The sequence below is a fragment of the Schistocerca cancellata genome, chromosome 2, assembly GCF_023864275.1.
Source record: "Schistocerca cancellata isolate TAMUIC-IGC-003103 chromosome 2, iqSchCanc2.1, whole genome shotgun sequence".
NCBI classification, from domain to species: Eukaryota; Metazoa; Arthropoda; class Insecta; order Orthoptera; family Acrididae; genus Schistocerca; species Schistocerca cancellata.
This window is the reverse complement of record NC_064627.1, coordinates 382,837,943-382,857,746: the sequence shown is the minus strand read 5'-3', so window position 1 is coordinate 382,857,746 and position 19,804 is coordinate 382,837,943. Positions and strand designations below refer to the sequence as shown.

Here is a 19,804-nt window from a genome sequence, read left to right as displayed (position 1 = left end):
TTGGTAATCATGCACCACATACGAAAAATACAGTAAAAATATTAATGCTCTACCTACCTTGTACATCATGAATGAAGGTTTTTTTTATTTCATTTACTCCAATTACAATATTTCATGCCATTATGGTAACTACATTCAGATGAGCTAATTTCTTAAACTGATTCATGACATAAAATCAAATGAGGAGCAGATACAGGAGTTGGGTGATTATTTAAATAATGTACAAATTAAAATTATTCATAAAATATAATTTATTATAAATTATTATTCTAATTTGGATATGACTAGATATCCAGTCTAGAAAACATTTGAAATGACTTCACGAAGCTTATAAACTTAAACAACAAATATTTGCACATGTATTACGAAAATTACAGTACGAGAGGCACAGAAAAAGAGCAGTCAGAATGTGAATAATCCTCTTTTCCCTCAAAGAAAGAAGGATTCTGTTTAACATGTTTACAGGTTTTTTGTACTCTATGATGGGTGTAAATTATTTTTGTGTGTGTATTTTTTAATAACAGCATTTACATTCATACATATAGTCTCACAATTGTAAAGTCATTTATTTATGATAACATAGTCCTTCATACTTCTTAGAGGGAAGACAAAAACTGCCAATTAATGCTTATTTCTGACGCACACAATCATGAGCAGAATAGCACATCACATAACAATGCAAAAGGAGGTAACTACGAAAACTGCTGAATTGTTCTGCAAAATCAGCTCATAACATGAAGAAAAATAAGCTACAGTGCTTTCTAAACAGTCTTTGTTGGTCAAATAGATGGTCCCTTGGACTTACGAGAGATGTATATCCCTCTGAACTGGAAAAAAGTCTTACTAACTTAACTTATGCACAAAACTCTACATATATACACTTATGAAAATATTAAAATCTTTGCTTTGGCTTTTTCTAATTCACAGACTCACTCTCTGTAAACTACATTATTCAGTAGCATATTAATGGTGTTACCACTGCAAACAGTGGCTAATTACATACACAAATTAACTTGTAAAATCTGTAAATCTGGCCAGTCTTTTCCTGTTCTGCAAATGTCTAGACTAATTGTTATTTTTAAACTGATGTCATGAAATACACACATCTTCGACAGTTTTCAAGTACTCTGTGGATTCTATTGTACCATCAACAATGCTCGAACTATCATCCTCAGCATATTCACTGTCTGGTAGTTCCTGCTTAATCACACACCTCAACTCATGAGGTATCTCAGTATCCATTTCAGCTTCTTCCATTTCAGCTTCTTCCATTTCAGCTTCTTCCATTTCAGCTTCTTCCATTTCAGCTTCTTTGGTTTCTAAGTTGAGTTCCTCTAAAAATTTCTCTTTGTCTGCAGAACTATCATTTGTATCACCACTTTCCTGGTAATCGGCTTCCATGTCAATTGGGTCACCAGTATCTAAATCAATTGTGACTTTCTTCTCTGCATTTATGTCCAGGTTTACACAAGCACTTTCCTCTTGTAAAATTGGTTCAAATCTGTCCTGAATTTCCACAGAAGTTCCCCTATCTTTAAATGCTAGATGTTTTCCTGATCTTTCACAGTCCTCAGAGGGCTGGTCTTTACCAGTTTCTACACTGTCTGTTTCACCAGTTTCTTGTCTCCATATCTGTATACATCTACTCTTCATGAAACATTCTGTTGCAAACCTCTTTTGAGCAAAGTGCAACTTATGATGTTCATGTAAAAAATGAGCAGATTGCACAGAGTAATCACAGTAATCACATAGGTAATTTGACTGTATACCAGATGCTGATGTGTGCTTCCTAATATGGATTTCTAGGTCATCATGTTGAGGAGTTGAATAGGGGCAATGGGGGCACCAGTAGCTTTTCTGCAACTGCTCCTTGAAAGTCTCTTGCGATGCTTTCAGACTTTCCGCATGTTTCATCTGCATCAATAACAGTATTTGCCGATCTGCTACAGTCATCTGAATTGGGCCAGGTTTAGAAGTAGATCCAATACTCTTCCTGGCACGAATTCCTGCTGGTTTACTAGTCTCTTCTGGCTGAAACTGCACCTCGGGCTCTGTTACTGTCACTGGTTCTGGTTCTGGTACTGGTATCGTTACTGATCCTGATTCTGGTTCTGGTACTGGTATCGATACTGGTCCTGATTCTGGTTCTGGTACTGGTTCCGATTCTTGTTCTGGTACTGGTACTGGTACTGCTACTAGTTCGGATTCTGGTTCTGGTACTTGTGGTTGTTCTGGTACTGGTACTTGTGCTGGTACTGGTCCTGGTACTGGTACTTGCTCTGACTCCGGCTCTGGCTCTGGCTCTGGCACTGGCTCTGGTTCTTTCTGCTGTTGTGATTGTAGTTCCACTTCTGACTCTGGTACTGATGCCGGTTCTGTTTCTGCTTCTGCTTCTGTTTCTGTAATTTCTTCTTTTATATCAAGTAACTCATGATCAAACTTTTTTTTTTCTATCAGTCGTGCTGCTTGGGCATCATCATTATCCTTGTGTTTACGCATATGCTGTATGTAGTTGGCATAGTATTTTACAGAGTAATCACATTTTTCACATCTGTATCTCTGCTTCGCACCATGAAGTGAAAGGTGTGTCCTGTATTGCTCACGTTTCTCAAATGCTGAAGGACATTTGTGACATTTATAACGTTTTTCTTTCAGTCTACCATTTTTTAAGTAAGTGGGATAAATGAAGTCGGGATTTCCATGCATAAGAATTCCAAACTGTGGATCTACATGCAGCTGTGGACGCTCTTTTGAGACAGATTGTAATATGCCACTTCTTTCTGGTGAAACCTTTTGTGAAATGATCTTTTGTTCAGATGCATCAGACTGTGGACAAGTTTTGCTGTCAGAAACACTCTCAGGTGATACTTTGTTTGTTGTGGATAGAAGAGAAGAGTCTAGAGGAAATATTCTATCTTGGTGAACATTTTCATGTTTAATTAGGTGACCAAATGTTTTAGCAGTGTAGTCACAGTATTTACACTTGTACTGTCCTTGACCTCCATGCATTGATATGTGATAATGTAAAGAATCACTTTTAAGGAATTTCGCAGGACAACGATCACAGGTATAATGCTTGTCAGTTCCACGTGGATCCATTCTGCTGTCCTTTTTTCCTGACTTGTCAATAACTACCCACATGACATTAGCAGCCTCAGAATTGTCAACAGCTATCTGTGGCCGAGGATATTCCTGACACAATCCATACATTTCAAGAAGCATGTCTGTTTTTTTCTGGTATTCATCTGTATGGACTTTCATATGAGCAAGAAGGTAGGATCGCTGCTTAGCAGTGTAGGAGCAAAACTCACATACGTGTGACAAATGGAAAATATGGTACCTACGGTGAATTTTCAATTCCTTTTCACACAAGAATCTTGCAGGACAGCGAGGACAAAAGTAAAGACTTCTCTTGGTACTGTCACTTATAGACACAGATTCCTCCAAAACTGAAGGGTCACATTTTGGATTTTCATCTTTTTTAGAAGTTTCTGTGCCATCAGCAGCTAATGAGATGTCTTTGTTTGAATCAGAAGTTCCTGTTTGTTCATTTTTAATATTATTTATAGGTTGCTTAGTACCTATACAACCACTCTCAATATTCACCATTGCAGAGAGCTCTTCAAGCTGCGCTTCATCTGTTCTAGAAGGATCTACCAGGGCATGAATCTGACCATAGAATCCTTGATGAACTTTAGCATGTGATGATAGTACTCCAGCATTATTACAAATGTAATTACATTCTGGACAATGGTGCTGAACTAGATTATTGCTTGACTGAGCTTTCCCTCCACTATCATTATGACTGTTAACATCTTTGGTTCTGTCAGTATGCATTTTCTCATGTTCCAGGATATTAGCTTTACGAAAATTTACATGTGGGCAGTATCGGCATTTGTACATTTTAAAAAATTTACTCTCTCGAGAAACCCAAACTAATGGCACCTGTGATAAACCACTAGTATCTAGAGATGTTAGTCGGTGGTCTACCATTGACGTTGGCCTCTTAATGTCCCCAGACACTGATGTTTGAACTTGTTCATCAGCACTTTCATCCTGGCTCTCTTTTCCAGACTTGGTGGGACTTTTCTGGGGTGGAATAAGAATGCCATGCACACGCAGATGCTGATGAAGTAGGTGGCGTTTGCTAACATTATACGAACAGATACCACATTTGAAAGGTGCTCCACGTGGCCTGTGAAACTGCTTGTGGTAAAGAAACTGGCTCTTACTGTTACTGAGATATGGACAATTTGCACATCTGTAGCGTTTGCACATACTTCCATCTGTGCCAGTCTGTTGCGGTGAACTCTGAAACAAAATGAGCACAGAAAGTGTACTATATTCCATCTGTCTAGACAATTCTGTCAAAAAATTTGAACATTAAATACACATGGAAATATTACCACTGAAAATTAATGTCTACTATTAATACAAATTAACACAGTACGACAGCCACTGAAAATAGAACTACAAGTATTAAAAAAATCCATGTAGAAATTAACCTCACATTTACATAAAGCTAAGCACATCACATACAAAGAAATAATGTGAAAAACATAGTCACAGAACATCATCAACATAAAAAAATATGTTACTATAAAGAAATCATCTTTCTATGAGATCTGACATTAGTTAAATCCACAATGGATATAATATTAATCCATTATTTCAGGGAAAAAAATTCACAATTTGAGTAAAAGGTCAAATATTAATTGTACAAATGATATGAATGCAACAGATCGTTATGGATATATATTCAAGCTGTCTTAGAATCGACTCAGATGTCTCCCATATCTGCATCAGCAACCCAATTATTTCAGTTTATTGTCATTTTTAAAACTGAATCATCTTTTCCTATGGTCCCTAATGAAATGTACCTATTTAAATTTTATTTCTGTAAACTCTTAGTAAGAGTACTGAGCTTCAAAAGGCACATTTGAAGTGCAAAACTGTGTCTTCCACCTCAAAATCACTCTCTATTTGTACACACTGTACATAAAGCACATAGTGTTAATAACATAACTTACTTTCATTTCCATCAATGAACACAAAACTTTCTAGTCCTTAGACTACCAATTCTGGTCAGTGATGACCATCTTCCCATCTGTTTTACATCCTAGTAATGAAGCCATAGTGGCAATGTCAAGAAATACACAAAAAACCAGCTTAGCTTTGTCACACATATTTAAAATATGGTTTAAACTAGGCCACAGTGGTGGCAAAGCCATTCTGTTGACAGCGCTACTTTTCAAAATAAACAGTTTACTTTGAACTGTAGCACTGTATGGCTCTGCCAGCACTGTCACCTAGTTTACACCATCTTTTAAACGTGTGCAACACAGCTAAGCTAATTTTGTATGTATTTTTGACAATGCCACTATGGCTTCATTATAGAAGGGGATACCCACAGAAAATGGGAACGTTGGCGTGGGCAGAGCTTGTGTAGTACGTATTTCTGCCGCTAGGCATGTATAGTGCAACTCGCTGCCAGTTCAGTGCTGCCTTTGTTGTTGACATGGCTTTTTCTGTTCATCTGCAGTGACCATTTTTGCTAGCACTGCTTTGTTCTTGTTTCATTTTTTATGATGGCAAGTTTAAGTGAACAATGTGCAGCTGTGAAATTTTGTTTTCTACTCAGTAAAAATGCTGCTGAACTGTTTTAATGTTGAAAACAGCTTATCAAGACGACGCTATGTGTAAAACTCAAGTATATACGTTCTTTGCTCAATTAAAAAGTGATGACATGTCGACTGATGATAAACTTCATTCTGGATGTCCATCAACTGCCAAATCAACAAAAATACTCAAAATATTTGAGAGCTTATGCTCATAGGCTGACGACAGACAACTGATCAACTGTCAGAGATTAGAAGGTTATCTTGGAGCTCCATTCAGCAAATTTGAACAGAAGATTTGGGCAGACAGGTGACTGTTCTTCCACCACAACAATGCACCTGCACACACAGCCATCTCTGTTAGTTTTCGGCTAAAAATGGCACAGTTTTGCTGTCCCACATGCCTTACTTGCCTGACCTGGCTCTGTGCAACTTTTTATTATTTCCTCACACGAAAAGCAGAATGAAACGACATCGATTTGACAACACTGAGAAGGTCAAGGAAAAAAACAAGGAAGGAACTGCCAGCCATTTCTAAAGATGACTACAAATCTGTTTTGAACACTGGGAGCACCAGTGGGACAACTATATTAGTTGTAATAGAGAGTATTTTGAAGAGAATAAGGTTGTTTTGTAAACAATTTGAAAATAAGTAACTTTTAAAAAGTAAATCTTTATTTTTTATTTTTTTGGCTATCCCCCCTTGTATTAGGACATGTTTTAAAATCAATCTGAAGATGGTGATCATGACCAAAATTGGTAGTCTAAGAACAAAAAAGTTTTGCAATCGCTGATAGAAATCAAATAAATTTATTCTACACTTCCTAGATCATGGTTTTAACCCATGAATGTGTTACAGTTTGTGAAACTGTAATGTCTCAGACAGAATTAACAGGACAGACGAGAATATCTAATTATCATTGGAGTACTTGAAGATTGTGCAGAATATTGGGCAAATTGTAGAATTTCAAAATACTTTAACTGAACGATAAAAGAAGGAAGTACCAAAAGGTTCAGAGAAATTGAGAAATACAGAAATACAAGTCTCTTAGGAATGAAATAAAATCAAGTTCAGGGAAGCCAAGGCAAAACAGCTGGAGAAAAAGAAATAAAAAATGAAATGTTATTGGAAATGCTGATTCAGTGTACAGAAAGGTCAAACCACCTTAGGTGAGAAGATTTAGATCAGATCAGATTTAGTTTTTGTTCCATAGACCCAAAAATGTGATAATTCTCATGGGTGTGGAACATGTCAGAAAGAATAATGTAAAAAACATAAAACATTTGAATACAATACCTACTACCCTGATCATTTGTCAGGATATTGTCAAAATAGGTGAATACATTACAGTGAACTGGAACTGCTAATATTTCCATAATTAATATGCTGTCAGAATGAAAAACTGTTACACACCTTTAATAAATTTTAAAAATTAAAAGCAAAGGTGTCATTATTTGTATTGCAATGGGAATTTCACTTTTAAATAAAAAGAAGAGTTTACATAGGTGGAAAGAGTACATTGAAGACCTCTACAAGGGGTAGGGTTTGTCAGATGATGCAGCTGAGGAAGAAATGGGAATCTATATGGAAAACAGGAATCCAGATTTAGTCATTGTTTGATAGAGCTTTGAAAATTCTGAAATCATTGTGCTTTGTGGCAGCCAAGTGACCATTCAAGTTGGTGTGTAGAATCTATGCATCTGGAGATATACCATCAGACTTTTGGAAAAGTATAATCCACACAATCCTGAAAATACAAAGGGCAGATAAGTGCAAGAACTATTGCACAATCAGTTTAACGGCTCATGCACTCAAGTTGCATATAGATGAATGGAAAAGAAAGCAGAGTGTCTGTTAGATGATCGGTTTGTCTTTTGAAAAGGTAAGGGCATTAGAGAGGCAATTATGATATTCCTATTGATGATGGAAGCAAGACTTTTAAAAAATCAACACAGATATTTGGCATTTGTCACCTGGAAGGAGAATTCAACAACGTAAAATCAAGCAAGATGTTCAAAATTCTGAGAAAAATATAAGTAAGCTATAAGGAAAGACAAGATACTATACATATGGACAAGAACCTAGACGTAACAATAGGAATGGAAGAACAAGAATGAAGTGCTTGGATTAAACAAGGTGTAAGAAATGGATGCAGTTGTTTGCTCCTACTGATGGAAATAAAAGAAATATCAAATAATTGGATTAAAATTCACAGTGAAAGAATATCAATGATAATATTTGCTGATGACATTGCTATTCTCAGTGAAAGTGAAAAAGAATTACAGGATGCATTGAATGGAATGAACTGTGTAGTAAGTACAGAATTGGGATTTAGAGTGATCGAAGGAGGACAAAAGGGTTGAGGAGTTGCAGAAACAAGGTTAGTGATAACCTTTGGTAATTAAGTAAAGGAATTCTGCTACATTGGAAACAAAATAGCTCACGAAAGATGACATAAATAGTAGGTTAACACAGGGAAAGAGGGAATTCCTGGCCTTAATCTGAGGAATAAATTTTTGAGACTTTACATCTGAAGCACAACATTGCACAGTAGTGAATTAAGGCCTACGGGTAAACAGGAAAAGAAGAGAACTGAAGTGTTGAAGACTGGTACTGTAGAAAAGTCTTGAAAATTAAGTTGACTGATAAGGTAAGAAATGAAGAAGTTTCCCACAGAATTGGTGCAGGAAGGAACATAAGAAAAACAATTGACAAGAAGAATGGACAGAATGACAGGCATGTGTTAAGACATGAGGAAACAACTTCCATAGTACTAGAGTGAGTTGTAAAGAGTAAAAACTGTAGAAAACAGAAATTAGAATACATCCAACAAATAATTTGTACGGTGCAAGTGCAACTCTGAGATGAAAAGGTTGGTGTAAGAGAGGACTTCATGATGGGCCACATCAACTAGTAAGAAGACAAAAAAGAAAAAAATACTGAAGCCTGAAGTTAACTCTATTAATGTATGTTAAGCAGTACACAAAGAGATACAACATGGCTAGAATCACATCAGGAAGTATTAAATAGTGTTTTAACTAAATTCTGCTAGCAAAAGAAGCAGAAGAAAGCAAGCTAGGGTTTAACACTCTGTCAACAATGAAACCATTAGAGATGGACTGTTAGCTCAACTGGATAGACTGATTCCAAAGAGGGGATTTATGGAAATCACAGGAAACTAAATCAGTGTGCCCACAGCAGAATTCGAACTTGCCTCCATCAGAATAAGACCTTGCACTGTAGCAGTGACAAAATGAATGGATAATAACAAAAAGAATGAAGATGAAAATGTGGAGAGACTTCTATTTGGTAAACTTATATTGGTAAGCAGAAATAGAGAAGCAGATGATTTAAAATTCCATTAATAGTTTCTCTTCTGCCTTTTTATGTTTCTTAATTATGATCTGACCCTTGTACATTTTTCCTTTGTTTAACATCAACCATATATTTTCTCTGGAACTGTTTGTTATTAGCCCTATTCCCAGAAAATTTTTCTTTGTATCAGCTCCATTCTGTATTTACTTCCCCCTGTCTTCCACAAATTTATTTAAAAACTGAATGGTTTCATCAATTGAAATAGTTTTCATTTTTTATCATCTCATTATCAATTATATTTAATGCACATTTCACTGTTTTACTACAACAGTTACATCAACTTAAAAAGAAATATTCAAAAATATAATTTTACCTGAACATGAAGTGCATCTTAATCACCTGCCTATTGAATTTTCAGCTTTCAAAGCAAATTTCCCTTTATGTCACATTCATCTCACTGCCAGTTTTCTTTGCATTAGACCTTAGTGACTGTGTAGAGGAATTTTTGCTGTGCAAATACTGGAGATTATTGGAAGAATGGTTGTTTATATGCCTCATAATATACTGCAACAAATGTATCTCAACAGCCCCCATGTGAGTAAAATGTAATGTGTCCCATAACTCATAAATTATTCAGTCAAAACTGTACCAGAAATTTGGTAATTTACTTCTCATGAGGTAATTTGTCATTTTGTCTTTGCATCTGTCAATTTGGATAGTTCTGCACCTAATCTGACCAAATTATCACTTATTCAGTTATACTACGTACGTATCAGTTATCTGCCATACACTAGAGCCTTATTTCAGGGTGAGCCGTATAAATATTTTGCATTAGAACTGTCACTCTCAGCATCCTGTCAATGAACAAAAGCCTGTCAATTGTATTTCTTAACTCACAAGTTAGTTTCTTATACTGGAACTTTGAACACTTACATCAAACTGTAGATATAATTATTACTGCAGGGGTGTGCTGAAAAGTAATGCCTCTGAATTTTTTATTCTGTTCTCAATGTCGGTTGAGGTATTACATGTCATGCATATTACTTGGCTGACTTTGTATATTGCAACCCTCTTCCACCAGAGGGCACTGCAATGTAGTGTGTAACTTGGCAGTGTGAAACTTAACTATGTCAGTCAACAAACAGTGTACTGTAATCACGTTTCTCACCACAGAAAACATGCCTCCAATTGAAATCCATCAAAGAACAAAAGCTGTGTATAGTGATGATTGTAATGACATCAGTAATGTGCAATGCTGGGCTCTGAATGCTCTTAATGAAGGAAATGCCTCGTGCTAAACTCATCAGGTGTGACAGAGCTCAGAGTGGACAACTGTGTACAGCAACTGACAAGACTCATAGGAATTGAGTTGATGGACTCATCAGACAAAATAAATGTATAATGCACACACAGCTCTTAGGTAAGAGGGGCATGTTGCTAGAGCATGTACAGACCATCACTACAGAACTGTTACAGAAAACTGTATGTATGCTGGGCGCCTCAAATGCTCACTACTAACACAAAACAGAGATGATAAGCACATTTGTCAACAATTTCTTTCGCATTTTGAGTGAGAGGGGGATGGATTCCTTAACAACATTGTGTTAGGTGATAAAACCTGGGTTCACCATTCTGACACCAAAAACAAGAGAGCATCAACAGAGAAACTTAAAAGAGCATCTTCAGGGACATAATTTTGATACTGATGAAGTGGTACAAGCAGAGCTGGCAATGTGGTTCCGTCAACAAAATCAAACATTTTACAGAGATTATATCAACAGACTGGTGACTCATTAGGAAAATGTGTTCATCACTAGGGTGCTATGTTAAGAAATAAATACGTAGACATGAAGAATAAAGATGTAGAATGTTAATAATGTTTTATTTAAAAAAAAGCTTTAAGAGCTTTCACATAAAATTCAGAGGCATTACTTTTCAGCATGCCCTCATATATTGTGTTTCTGAAGGTGTGTACAACCCTCCATCTACTTCACAACTGATGAGAAAATAATAGATTGGTCAGTCTGTTACTAAAAATAAGTTTTCAGGAAAGGACTCATTTTCAAAGCAGTTTAGTTAAAACTATGTGTGCCATTCTTGATGTAGAATTTTTATGATTTATTAATATCACTTCATGTAAATCCCAAGGTAGTTAATATGTACAGACATGATTCTTTCATTTTTTTCCCCACAACAAAATGGATGACATACGTTAACAGATGTCATTCAAATGCTTAAAATGTCCATAAACAGAAACTAATATCAGATTTGAACAATATGGTAATAAATGAAAAGTGACAGATAAAGAAGTTATAAGGAAGACAAAATATTATGTTCCAACAAAAGATTTGTACATGGAATTGCAAACACAAAAAATATCTACTTCTCAGATAGACAAAGTTTTAGTATTAAAACTTTTTTCCTCATGATTACATAATGACTGTGGATCTCCCATGAAATTCACTACACTCAGGGTGTTCTTTTCTCTTTAAGAGACCTTTCTTTCCATAGTCTTCTTATACTTTTTCTACTTTCCTTCCATTTTGAATGAGAAGCAGTATATGTTAGTGCAATAGCTTCATTTACAATATTTTTCAGTATATGATACTTAACATTGTTCAAATTCAGTTTCTTACCAGTTCATTCATATTCATTGTATCACAGGTCAGACTACCTTTACAGTGAAACAGAGGCAAATAATGGCAACACACATAATACCAGGAATAATGTTAATTTTGTGACATAAACAGAGGAAGAATATTCAGCAATTATAAACACAATTTAATGCTCAGCACTCACCTATGCTGATATAAGCTCATCAGATGAAATATTTGTCACTGCTTTTGGAATACAGTAGATGTGTGTAACTGGTACCAGATGGCCAGGTGACTCTCAAACACTGATGTAAGTCATGACAGTGAATTGGTGTGTAAGTGCCAGACAGTTGCAAGTAATCAGCACAGTGAGATGGGTCAATGCAGAGACGTGACAGATTGGGTTGACAGGAGCTATTGTGTCTGGATATGGCCCAGATACCATGGACTGTCCAATGTGTCTACAAGCAATGGTGCTATTTTTTTTTTTTTTACCAATGAGCTTCACTGGACTACTTGTGACCCACAGCATTATTCATTTGTTGACCTATAAACATGTGATGATTGGATGGTTGATACATGTTTTGCTGTACATATTTGACTGCAGATGCTTTCATCTTCCTAATATACTATATGTGTGTATTTTTATGTTCATAAATATACGATGGCAGTGGTTTTGCAACACCCAAAGTATAAAAATAGTCTGCAGATGTAGGAAAAGACAAATGTACATCACTTGTTTAAGTGGTATTTGCAACTGCTGCACCAGGATCACATCCTTATTTACACACTGAGGCTGGGATCTTTTACACTTTCTTCTTCTTTTTCTCAAAGCTCAATCAAATTAAGTCTTGGACTTTTTACTGCATCATATGCCTTCCGTACCTGGTATGTGAAATCTGTATAGTAACCTTTACCTGAAGCATTTCCTTCTTTTCTGTATAGATATGGTAATTCCTTATATGAAGTCACAGTTTTGAGTGGAGTTCTCAGTGAGGACCCCCTTGGAATCTTTAGGTTGTTGTGTTTGTCTCTGTGCTTGCTCATAGCCCACATGAATTGAAATGACTGGGAATTTCCACAGTAGAATCTTTACAATCAATCTTACACCCAGAAAGAGCTGCAGTCCTGCATCACTACCTGAGTTTAATACAACTGATACGTGGCAGTTACTCTGTGGCAGTTACTCTAGAGCATGCCTGATCAGGATTTGCACTCCTGGAGCACACTTGTGCTCCGTGAGTGCAGCCGAGTCTGCTCGGTACTCCAGCTTCCCCCAGCACTGCACTATTCCGAGCCAGTGTGTGAATGAGACAGTTATATGCTGAAAGCTGCACACATGACAAACTCAGGAAAATGTGTTTCCAATACAGAGCAACCACTTCCAAAACGCAAATATTGCAGCATGCTTTTATAAGCAGGAATTTTTTACATGTGTTTATTTTCAACTTTTTATTTTTCTGCCAAAGCAATAATTTTACTAGTAGATTAAATAATTACATTATATACAGTGAACAGAACACAAAAAGCTTTACAAATAGGTATTTAACATTAAGTTTTGATGTTTATAAATTTATACACATTTTTATTTTAGAATACACAATATATCTGTAAATATGGCTTGTGATACAGGCAAACAGATGGTGTTACGCAAATTAAAATCTGTTAAACCTGAACAATGACTGGAATTTGTCAATTTCATAACACAAAAGAAAACGGTCACATCATTGAGCTGGATGCCACACTGTAGGTGTATCAGCTCAAGTTTGAAGTAATGAGGTACATTAGCAGAAAAAACTGAGAATGACCTGACAAATAAATCTAAACAAGTCTTCAGCTGTGCAGAGTCTTGTAATCTTTTTCAGAACTTGTGATGAAATGTTTCAGTTACTGAAATGTAGTCAGTCATGTCTGGTCCATAAATGACTGCCTCGAGTTACAGGAAATGTCGCACGTCATGATCTTGAAGCTGATTTTTTCATAGCATCATTTTTCTTTCGACAGTTTCAATCTCGTCCATCATACCTGTTTCCAAATGATTCTCCCCTTGCATTAAGACACCTAATGATTTCAAATAACTGGTGATGCTGACCATAAAAGAATTTGTCACCACTCTACTTACCCTGAACTTAGTTTTTTCCCTAATGGCCACCTTCAGTTGAGCCAGCATACACTGTTGTTCAGCACAAGACAAGTGCCTCTTATCATCTGTGTGGCTGGCGTTGTAATGATGTTCCAGTAAGTGTTATTCAGCTCACAATAATGTGATGGCATAATACACATTTTGCAAGGACTTTAAATGATATGAAAAGTAGAGCAATTCCCATTCAGCATGGAACACCGTGGCTTCTCCATTTTATACTTTTTGGGCAAAGCACAGTTGCCATAGTATTCCTCTTGCAGAACACAAATCTAATTTAATGGAAGCAGTAGTATCAGAAAAGTGCCAGGCGTCTGACAAGGTGACAGCTCTGTTTGGCCAGGCCTGCTCTAGAGGTTTCACACCCACAAATGTACCATCTCAAAACCTAGTCATATAGTACTTGTCATGTTGGTTGCCACAGACTGAAGTATTTATGTATTTATCTCCCCTATTTAGAACAGTGATGATCTGCACAAAACTCACCACATTTGAATTAATTTTGTTACATTATGTTAGATTAAACTGTTTGTTCCATAGAGGCATAGTGAGGGGATGTGGAAGACAGCAGAATAGTTCCAACTGCGAGCTTTCTACACGGACTGTCCTGTGCATAGTGTGATAGGTTCATAAGATGAACTCTACAGTGAACCTTATTTAATTAGTTAGTTGCATGGTCTATAGATCATTAGAGCAACGTTTTTTATCAAATGATGTGGAATGAATAAGTTTACTTAAAACTAGGATTACAGACATAATGTTGCACTGTAATGTCAGGCACTCTGGCAATTATCTGTGGTGTCCCGAATTAACATCATCTGATATTAAGCACATATTAGATAAGGTGAATGAAAGAAGTGGAGTCTTTCCAACAAAGCAAAAGCACAGTGTTTACTGCTCCCGTGAAAGTAGCAACACGGTTCTCTGCTCGCTTAATACTGTGATAAGTATTGCTATTGAAATGATACTGCCTATGCAAATTAATCATTTAAACAATTTCAGTTTGCTTTTTAAGTTGTAAATCTCTGATTCAAAAAACCTTTAGTTTATCATGTAGGCAATGTAATGTAATCACAATGAAAAAAGTTAAAAGTATGACAATACCAGCAGTCACCTAATGCGTCAATAGTATTTACATGATGTGGAAGTTTTTAAAGGCAATACAGTACACAAATGTATTTAAGAGTTACAGAAGTTACAATAATTGACTGTCATCTCTCTCTCTCTCTCTCCCTCTCTCTCAGAATTGAAGAGAAAACAGTGCACAGTACCAGAACAGACTCATGTTTCAATAATGGGTATTTACCTCATTCTCTTCTTCCTCCGAGTTTTTGTCCACAGACATATCATGATGATAATTGTCATCACCTGGCTCTGCATCCATAACACCATGTAGCTTCATATGTTCTGATAACTCACTGCAAAAATCATCATCATAGTTTCAGTCTGGTCCTTTTTTTTAAATTAAATTTTTGAAAATCAAAAATTACAATGGAAAGCCTTTTAAGAAGAGAAATATCAAAACTGGGATGTTGACATGCAGACGTAATTTCCAAGTAGTTACCAACAACTTTAATTTTGAAATTGAGCATCAAGCTTTTAGAGCTCTGATAATCTCAATTTTTGTGAATTCCTAAAGAAATCCTGGAGTTGCTATCACACATGGTCCCATTGAAACATGATATTTTATTAGACCACTCAAAGCATGAAATAATAAAATACTTCAGTTTTTTTTTGAAATTCAAGGTACAATTACTTCTTTTAGAAAAATGAGTGAAAAGGTTAGTTTCTGTGTACGTAGTTCTTAACAGTACATCATTAAATACATAAACAGTTATCAAGAAATTTTTATTATTACTTTGCCATTTCAAAACACAATGTAATGTAAATTATACCTTTTGTCAACAACAGAGTATGAACACATTGTACATTTGAGGTCATTCACACTTTGGGAAGCATGGTTCTCAAGGTGTTCTTCTAATGCGTTCTCGAGATTTGTTATGAAAGGACATATGGTACATCTGAATGAATCATCTGAAATTAAAAAAGAAAGAACTAATCAAGTATGATTATAAATATATTAATACAGATTACGCTAGAATTTACACTGCATAAAATATACATATTGACGTACAAAGTGTGATCAAAAAGTAACTGAGACTCTTTAATTTCATGGGATTTATACAAGAGTCTATGAGCAGTATAAACATTCTAAAGGGGGTTGCGAAGATGTTAAAGATGACAACTGCCCTGGGCATCCTAGCACATCAATCACTGATGATAATGTGGAAGAAGTAAAGGAAATGGTTCTGGAAAATTACTGAATAATTATCAGGGAGGTTGCTGATGATGTCAGCATATCTTAGGATCATGCTAAGGAATTTTTTCAGATTTTTTGGTCATGAAACATGTATCAGCAAAGTTTGTTCCAAAACTGTTGAATTCCGACCAAAAATGACGACATGTAGACATCACTTCGGAATTGTTGGATGAAATTGACAACAATCCAGTACTTCCAAAGTAGAGTATGACAGGTGACAAAACTTGAGTATACAGGTATAACACTGAAAGCAAGGCCCAATCATCCCAATGAAAACTGCCTGAAGAGTCAAGACCGAAAAACAAATTCAACAAGTTCAACCACATGCGAAGGTTCTTCTCACTGTTTTCTTCGATTACAGTGGGATAGTGCATCATGAGTTCCTGCCTTATAGTCATATGATCCATGAGGAATACTACCTGGAAGTTATACGCTGTTTTCAGAAAGCAATACGAAGAAAACAACTACAACTGCGGTAAAACCACTTGTGGAAATTGCATCACAATAGTGCTCCCTCTCAGACCTCAATGCCTTTTCAATAAAAAACAAAACTGTTATGTTGCCTCAGCCACCATATTCATCGGACATGATTCCCTGTGACTACTTCCTATTCCTGAGGCTGAAGAGAACCATGAAAAGACATTGTTTTGCTACCACTGGTGAGGTAAGGATATAATAACTGAAGGAGCTGAACACCATACCAAAAAGTGAGTTCCAGAGCTTCCAAGATTGGAATAAGTGCTTATGCAAGTGATTATATTTGCAGGGGACTACTTTGAAGTGGACAAAGTTGATGTTGATAAGTAATGATTCTTTAAGAAAAACAAAATTTCACATACTTTCTGATCACACCTCATATGCCATGGTTGAGAGTAAACAATAACAATACTATACGAATAAAAGAATAAAACAATTTTTGATGTTATGGTGGAATGACAGATTGTTTTTAACACTATAACAGAACCACGGACCTTGCCGTTGGTGGGAAGGCTTGCGTGCCTCAGTGATACAGATAGCCATATCGTAGGTACAACCACAATGGAGGGTTATCTGTTGAGAGGCCAGACAAACATGTGGCTCCTGAAGAGGGGCAGCAGCCTTTTCAGTAGTTGCAGGGGCAACAGTCTGGATGATTGACTGATCTGACCTTGTAACACTAACCAAAACGGCCCTCCTATGCTGGTACTGCAAAAAGCTGAAAGCAAGGGGAAACTACAGCCATAATTTTTCCCGAGGGCATGCAGCTTTACTGTATGGTTAAATGATGATGGCGTCCTCTCGGGTAAAATATTCCAGATATAAAATAGTCCCCCATTCGGACTTCTGGGCAGAGACTACTCAGGAGGGCATCGTTATCAGCAGAAAGAAAACTGGCATTCTACGGACTGGATTGTGGAATGTCAGATCCCTTAATCGGGCTGGTAGGTTAGAAAATATAAAAAGGGAAATGGTTATAATAGAAGGAAACATTCCACGTAGGAAAAATATACCTAAAAACAAAGATGATGTGACTTACCAAATGAAAGTGCTGGCAGGTCGACAGACACACAAACGAACACAAACATACACACAAAATTCAAGCTTTCGCAACAAACTGTTGCCTCATCAGGAAAGAGGGAAGGAGAGGGAAAGACGAAAGGATGTGGGTTTTAAGGGAGAGGGTAAGGAGTCATTCCAGTCCCGGGAGCGGAAAGACTTACCTTAGGGGGAAAAAAGGACGAATATACACTCGCACACACACACATATCCATCCACACATATACAGACACAAGCAGACATATTTAAAAAATATTATATTTATAATATAATATATTATATAATATAATATATATATAATATACACTCCTGGAAATGGAAAAAAGAACACATTGACACCGGTGTGTCAGACCCACCATACTTGCTCCGGACACAGCGAGAGGGCTGTACAAGCAATGATCACACGCACGGCACAGCGGACACACCAGGAACCGCGGTGTTGGCCGTCGAATGGCGCTAGCTGCGCAGCATTTGTGCACCGCCGCCGTCAGTGTCAGCCAGTTTGCCGTGGCATACGGAGCTCCATCGCAGTCTTTAACACTGGTAGCATGCCGCGACAGCGTGGACGTGAACCGTATGGGCAGTTGACGGACTTTGAGCAAGGGCGTATAGTGGTCATGCGGGAGGCCGGGTGGACGTACCGCCGAATTGCTCAACACGTGGGGCGTGAGGTCTCCACAGTACATCGATGTTGTCGCCAGTGGTCGGCGGAAGGTGCACGTGCCCGTCGACCTGGGACCGGACCGCAGCGACGCACGGACGCACGCCAAGACTGTAGGATCCTATGCAGTGCCGTAGGGGACTGCACCGCCACTTCCCAGCAAATTAGGGACACTGTTGCTCCAGGGGTATCGGCGAGGACCATTCGCAACCGTCTCCATGAAGCTGGGCTACGGTCCCGCACACCGTTAGGCCATCTTCCACTCACGCCCCAACATCGTGCAGCCCGCCTCCAGTGGTGTCGCGACAGGTGTGAATGGAGGGACGAATGGAGACGTGTCGTCTTCAGCGATGAGAGTCGCTTCTGCCTTGGTGCCAATGATGGTCATATGCGTGTTTGGCACCGTGCAGGTGAGCGCCACAATCAGGACTGCATACGACCGAGGCACACAGGGCCAACACCCGGCATCATGGTGTGGGGAGCGATCTCCTACACTGGCCGTACACCACTGGTGATCGGCGAGGGGACACTGAATAGTGCACGGTACATCCAAACCGTCATCGAACCCATCGTTCTACCATTCCTAGATCGGCAAGGGAACTTGCTGTTCCAACAGGACAATGCACGTCCGCATGTATCCCGTGCCACCCAACGTGCTCTAGAAGGTGTAAGTCAACTACCCTGGCCAGTAAGATCTCCGGATCTGTCCCCCATTGAGCATGTTTGGGACTGGATGAAGCGTCGTCTCACGCTGTCTGCACGTCCAGCACGAACGCTGGTCCAACTGAGGCGCCAGATGGAAATGGCATGGCAAGCCATTCCACAGGACTACATCCAGCATCTCTACGATCGTCTCCATGGGAGAATAGCAGCCTGCAATGCTGCGAAAGGTGGATATACACTGTACTAGTGCCGACATTGTGCATGCTCTGTTGAATGTGTCTATGTGCCTGTGGTTCTGTCAGTGTGATCATGTGATGTATCTGACCCCAGGAATGTGTCAATAAAGTTTCCCCTTCCTGGGACAATGAATTCACGGTGTTCTTATTTCAATTTCCAGGAGTGTATATATTATATAATATAATATTTATAATATAATAATATTTATTAAATATGTCTGCTTGTGTCTGTATATGTGTGGATGGATATGTGTGTGTGTGCGAGTGTATACCCGTCCTTTTTTCCCCCTAAGGTAAGTCTTTCCGCTCCCGGGACTGGAATGACTCCTTACCCTCTCCCTTAAAACCCACATCCTTTTGTCTTTCCCTCTCCTTCCCTCTCTCCTGATGAGGCAACAGTTTGTTGCGAAAGCTTGAATTTTGTGTGTATGTTTGTGTTCGTTTGTGTGTCTGTTGACCTGCCAGCACTTTCATTTGGTAAGTCACATCATCTTTGTTTTTAGGTATAAAAAGGGAAATGGATAGATTAAAGGGTTATAAATACAAAATCAAATAGGGGTAATGCTGGAGCAGGTTTAATAATGAATAAAAAAAATAGGAGTGTGGGTAAGCTACTACAAGCAGCACAGTGAATTCATTATGGTGGCCAAGGTAGACACAAAGCCCCCGCCTACCACAGTAGTACAAGTTAATATGCCAACTAGCTCTGCAGATGATGAA

At 37.8% G+C, this 19,804-nt stretch overlaps 1 protein-coding gene across 1 annotated transcript in view; it reads right to left on the bottom strand.

Moving 5' to 3' along the window:
• Positions 1–273: 273 nt before the first annotated feature.
• The window catches only part of LOC126154210 (uncharacterized), a 79,486-nt gene continuing 59,955 nt past the window's right edge, over positions 274–19,804 (bottom strand). The window contains exons 9-11 of the mRNA XM_049916122.1: positions 15,564–15,702; positions 14,975–15,086; positions 274–4,311 (exon numbers count right to left, since the gene is read on the bottom strand). Coding sequence (XP_049772079.1) covers positions 1,090–4,311; positions 14,975–15,086; positions 15,564–15,702 — 3,473 coding nt within the window. The 3' untranslated portion in view covers positions 274–1,089. The remainder of the gene's footprint in view (positions 4,312–14,974; positions 15,087–15,563; positions 15,703–19,804) is intronic.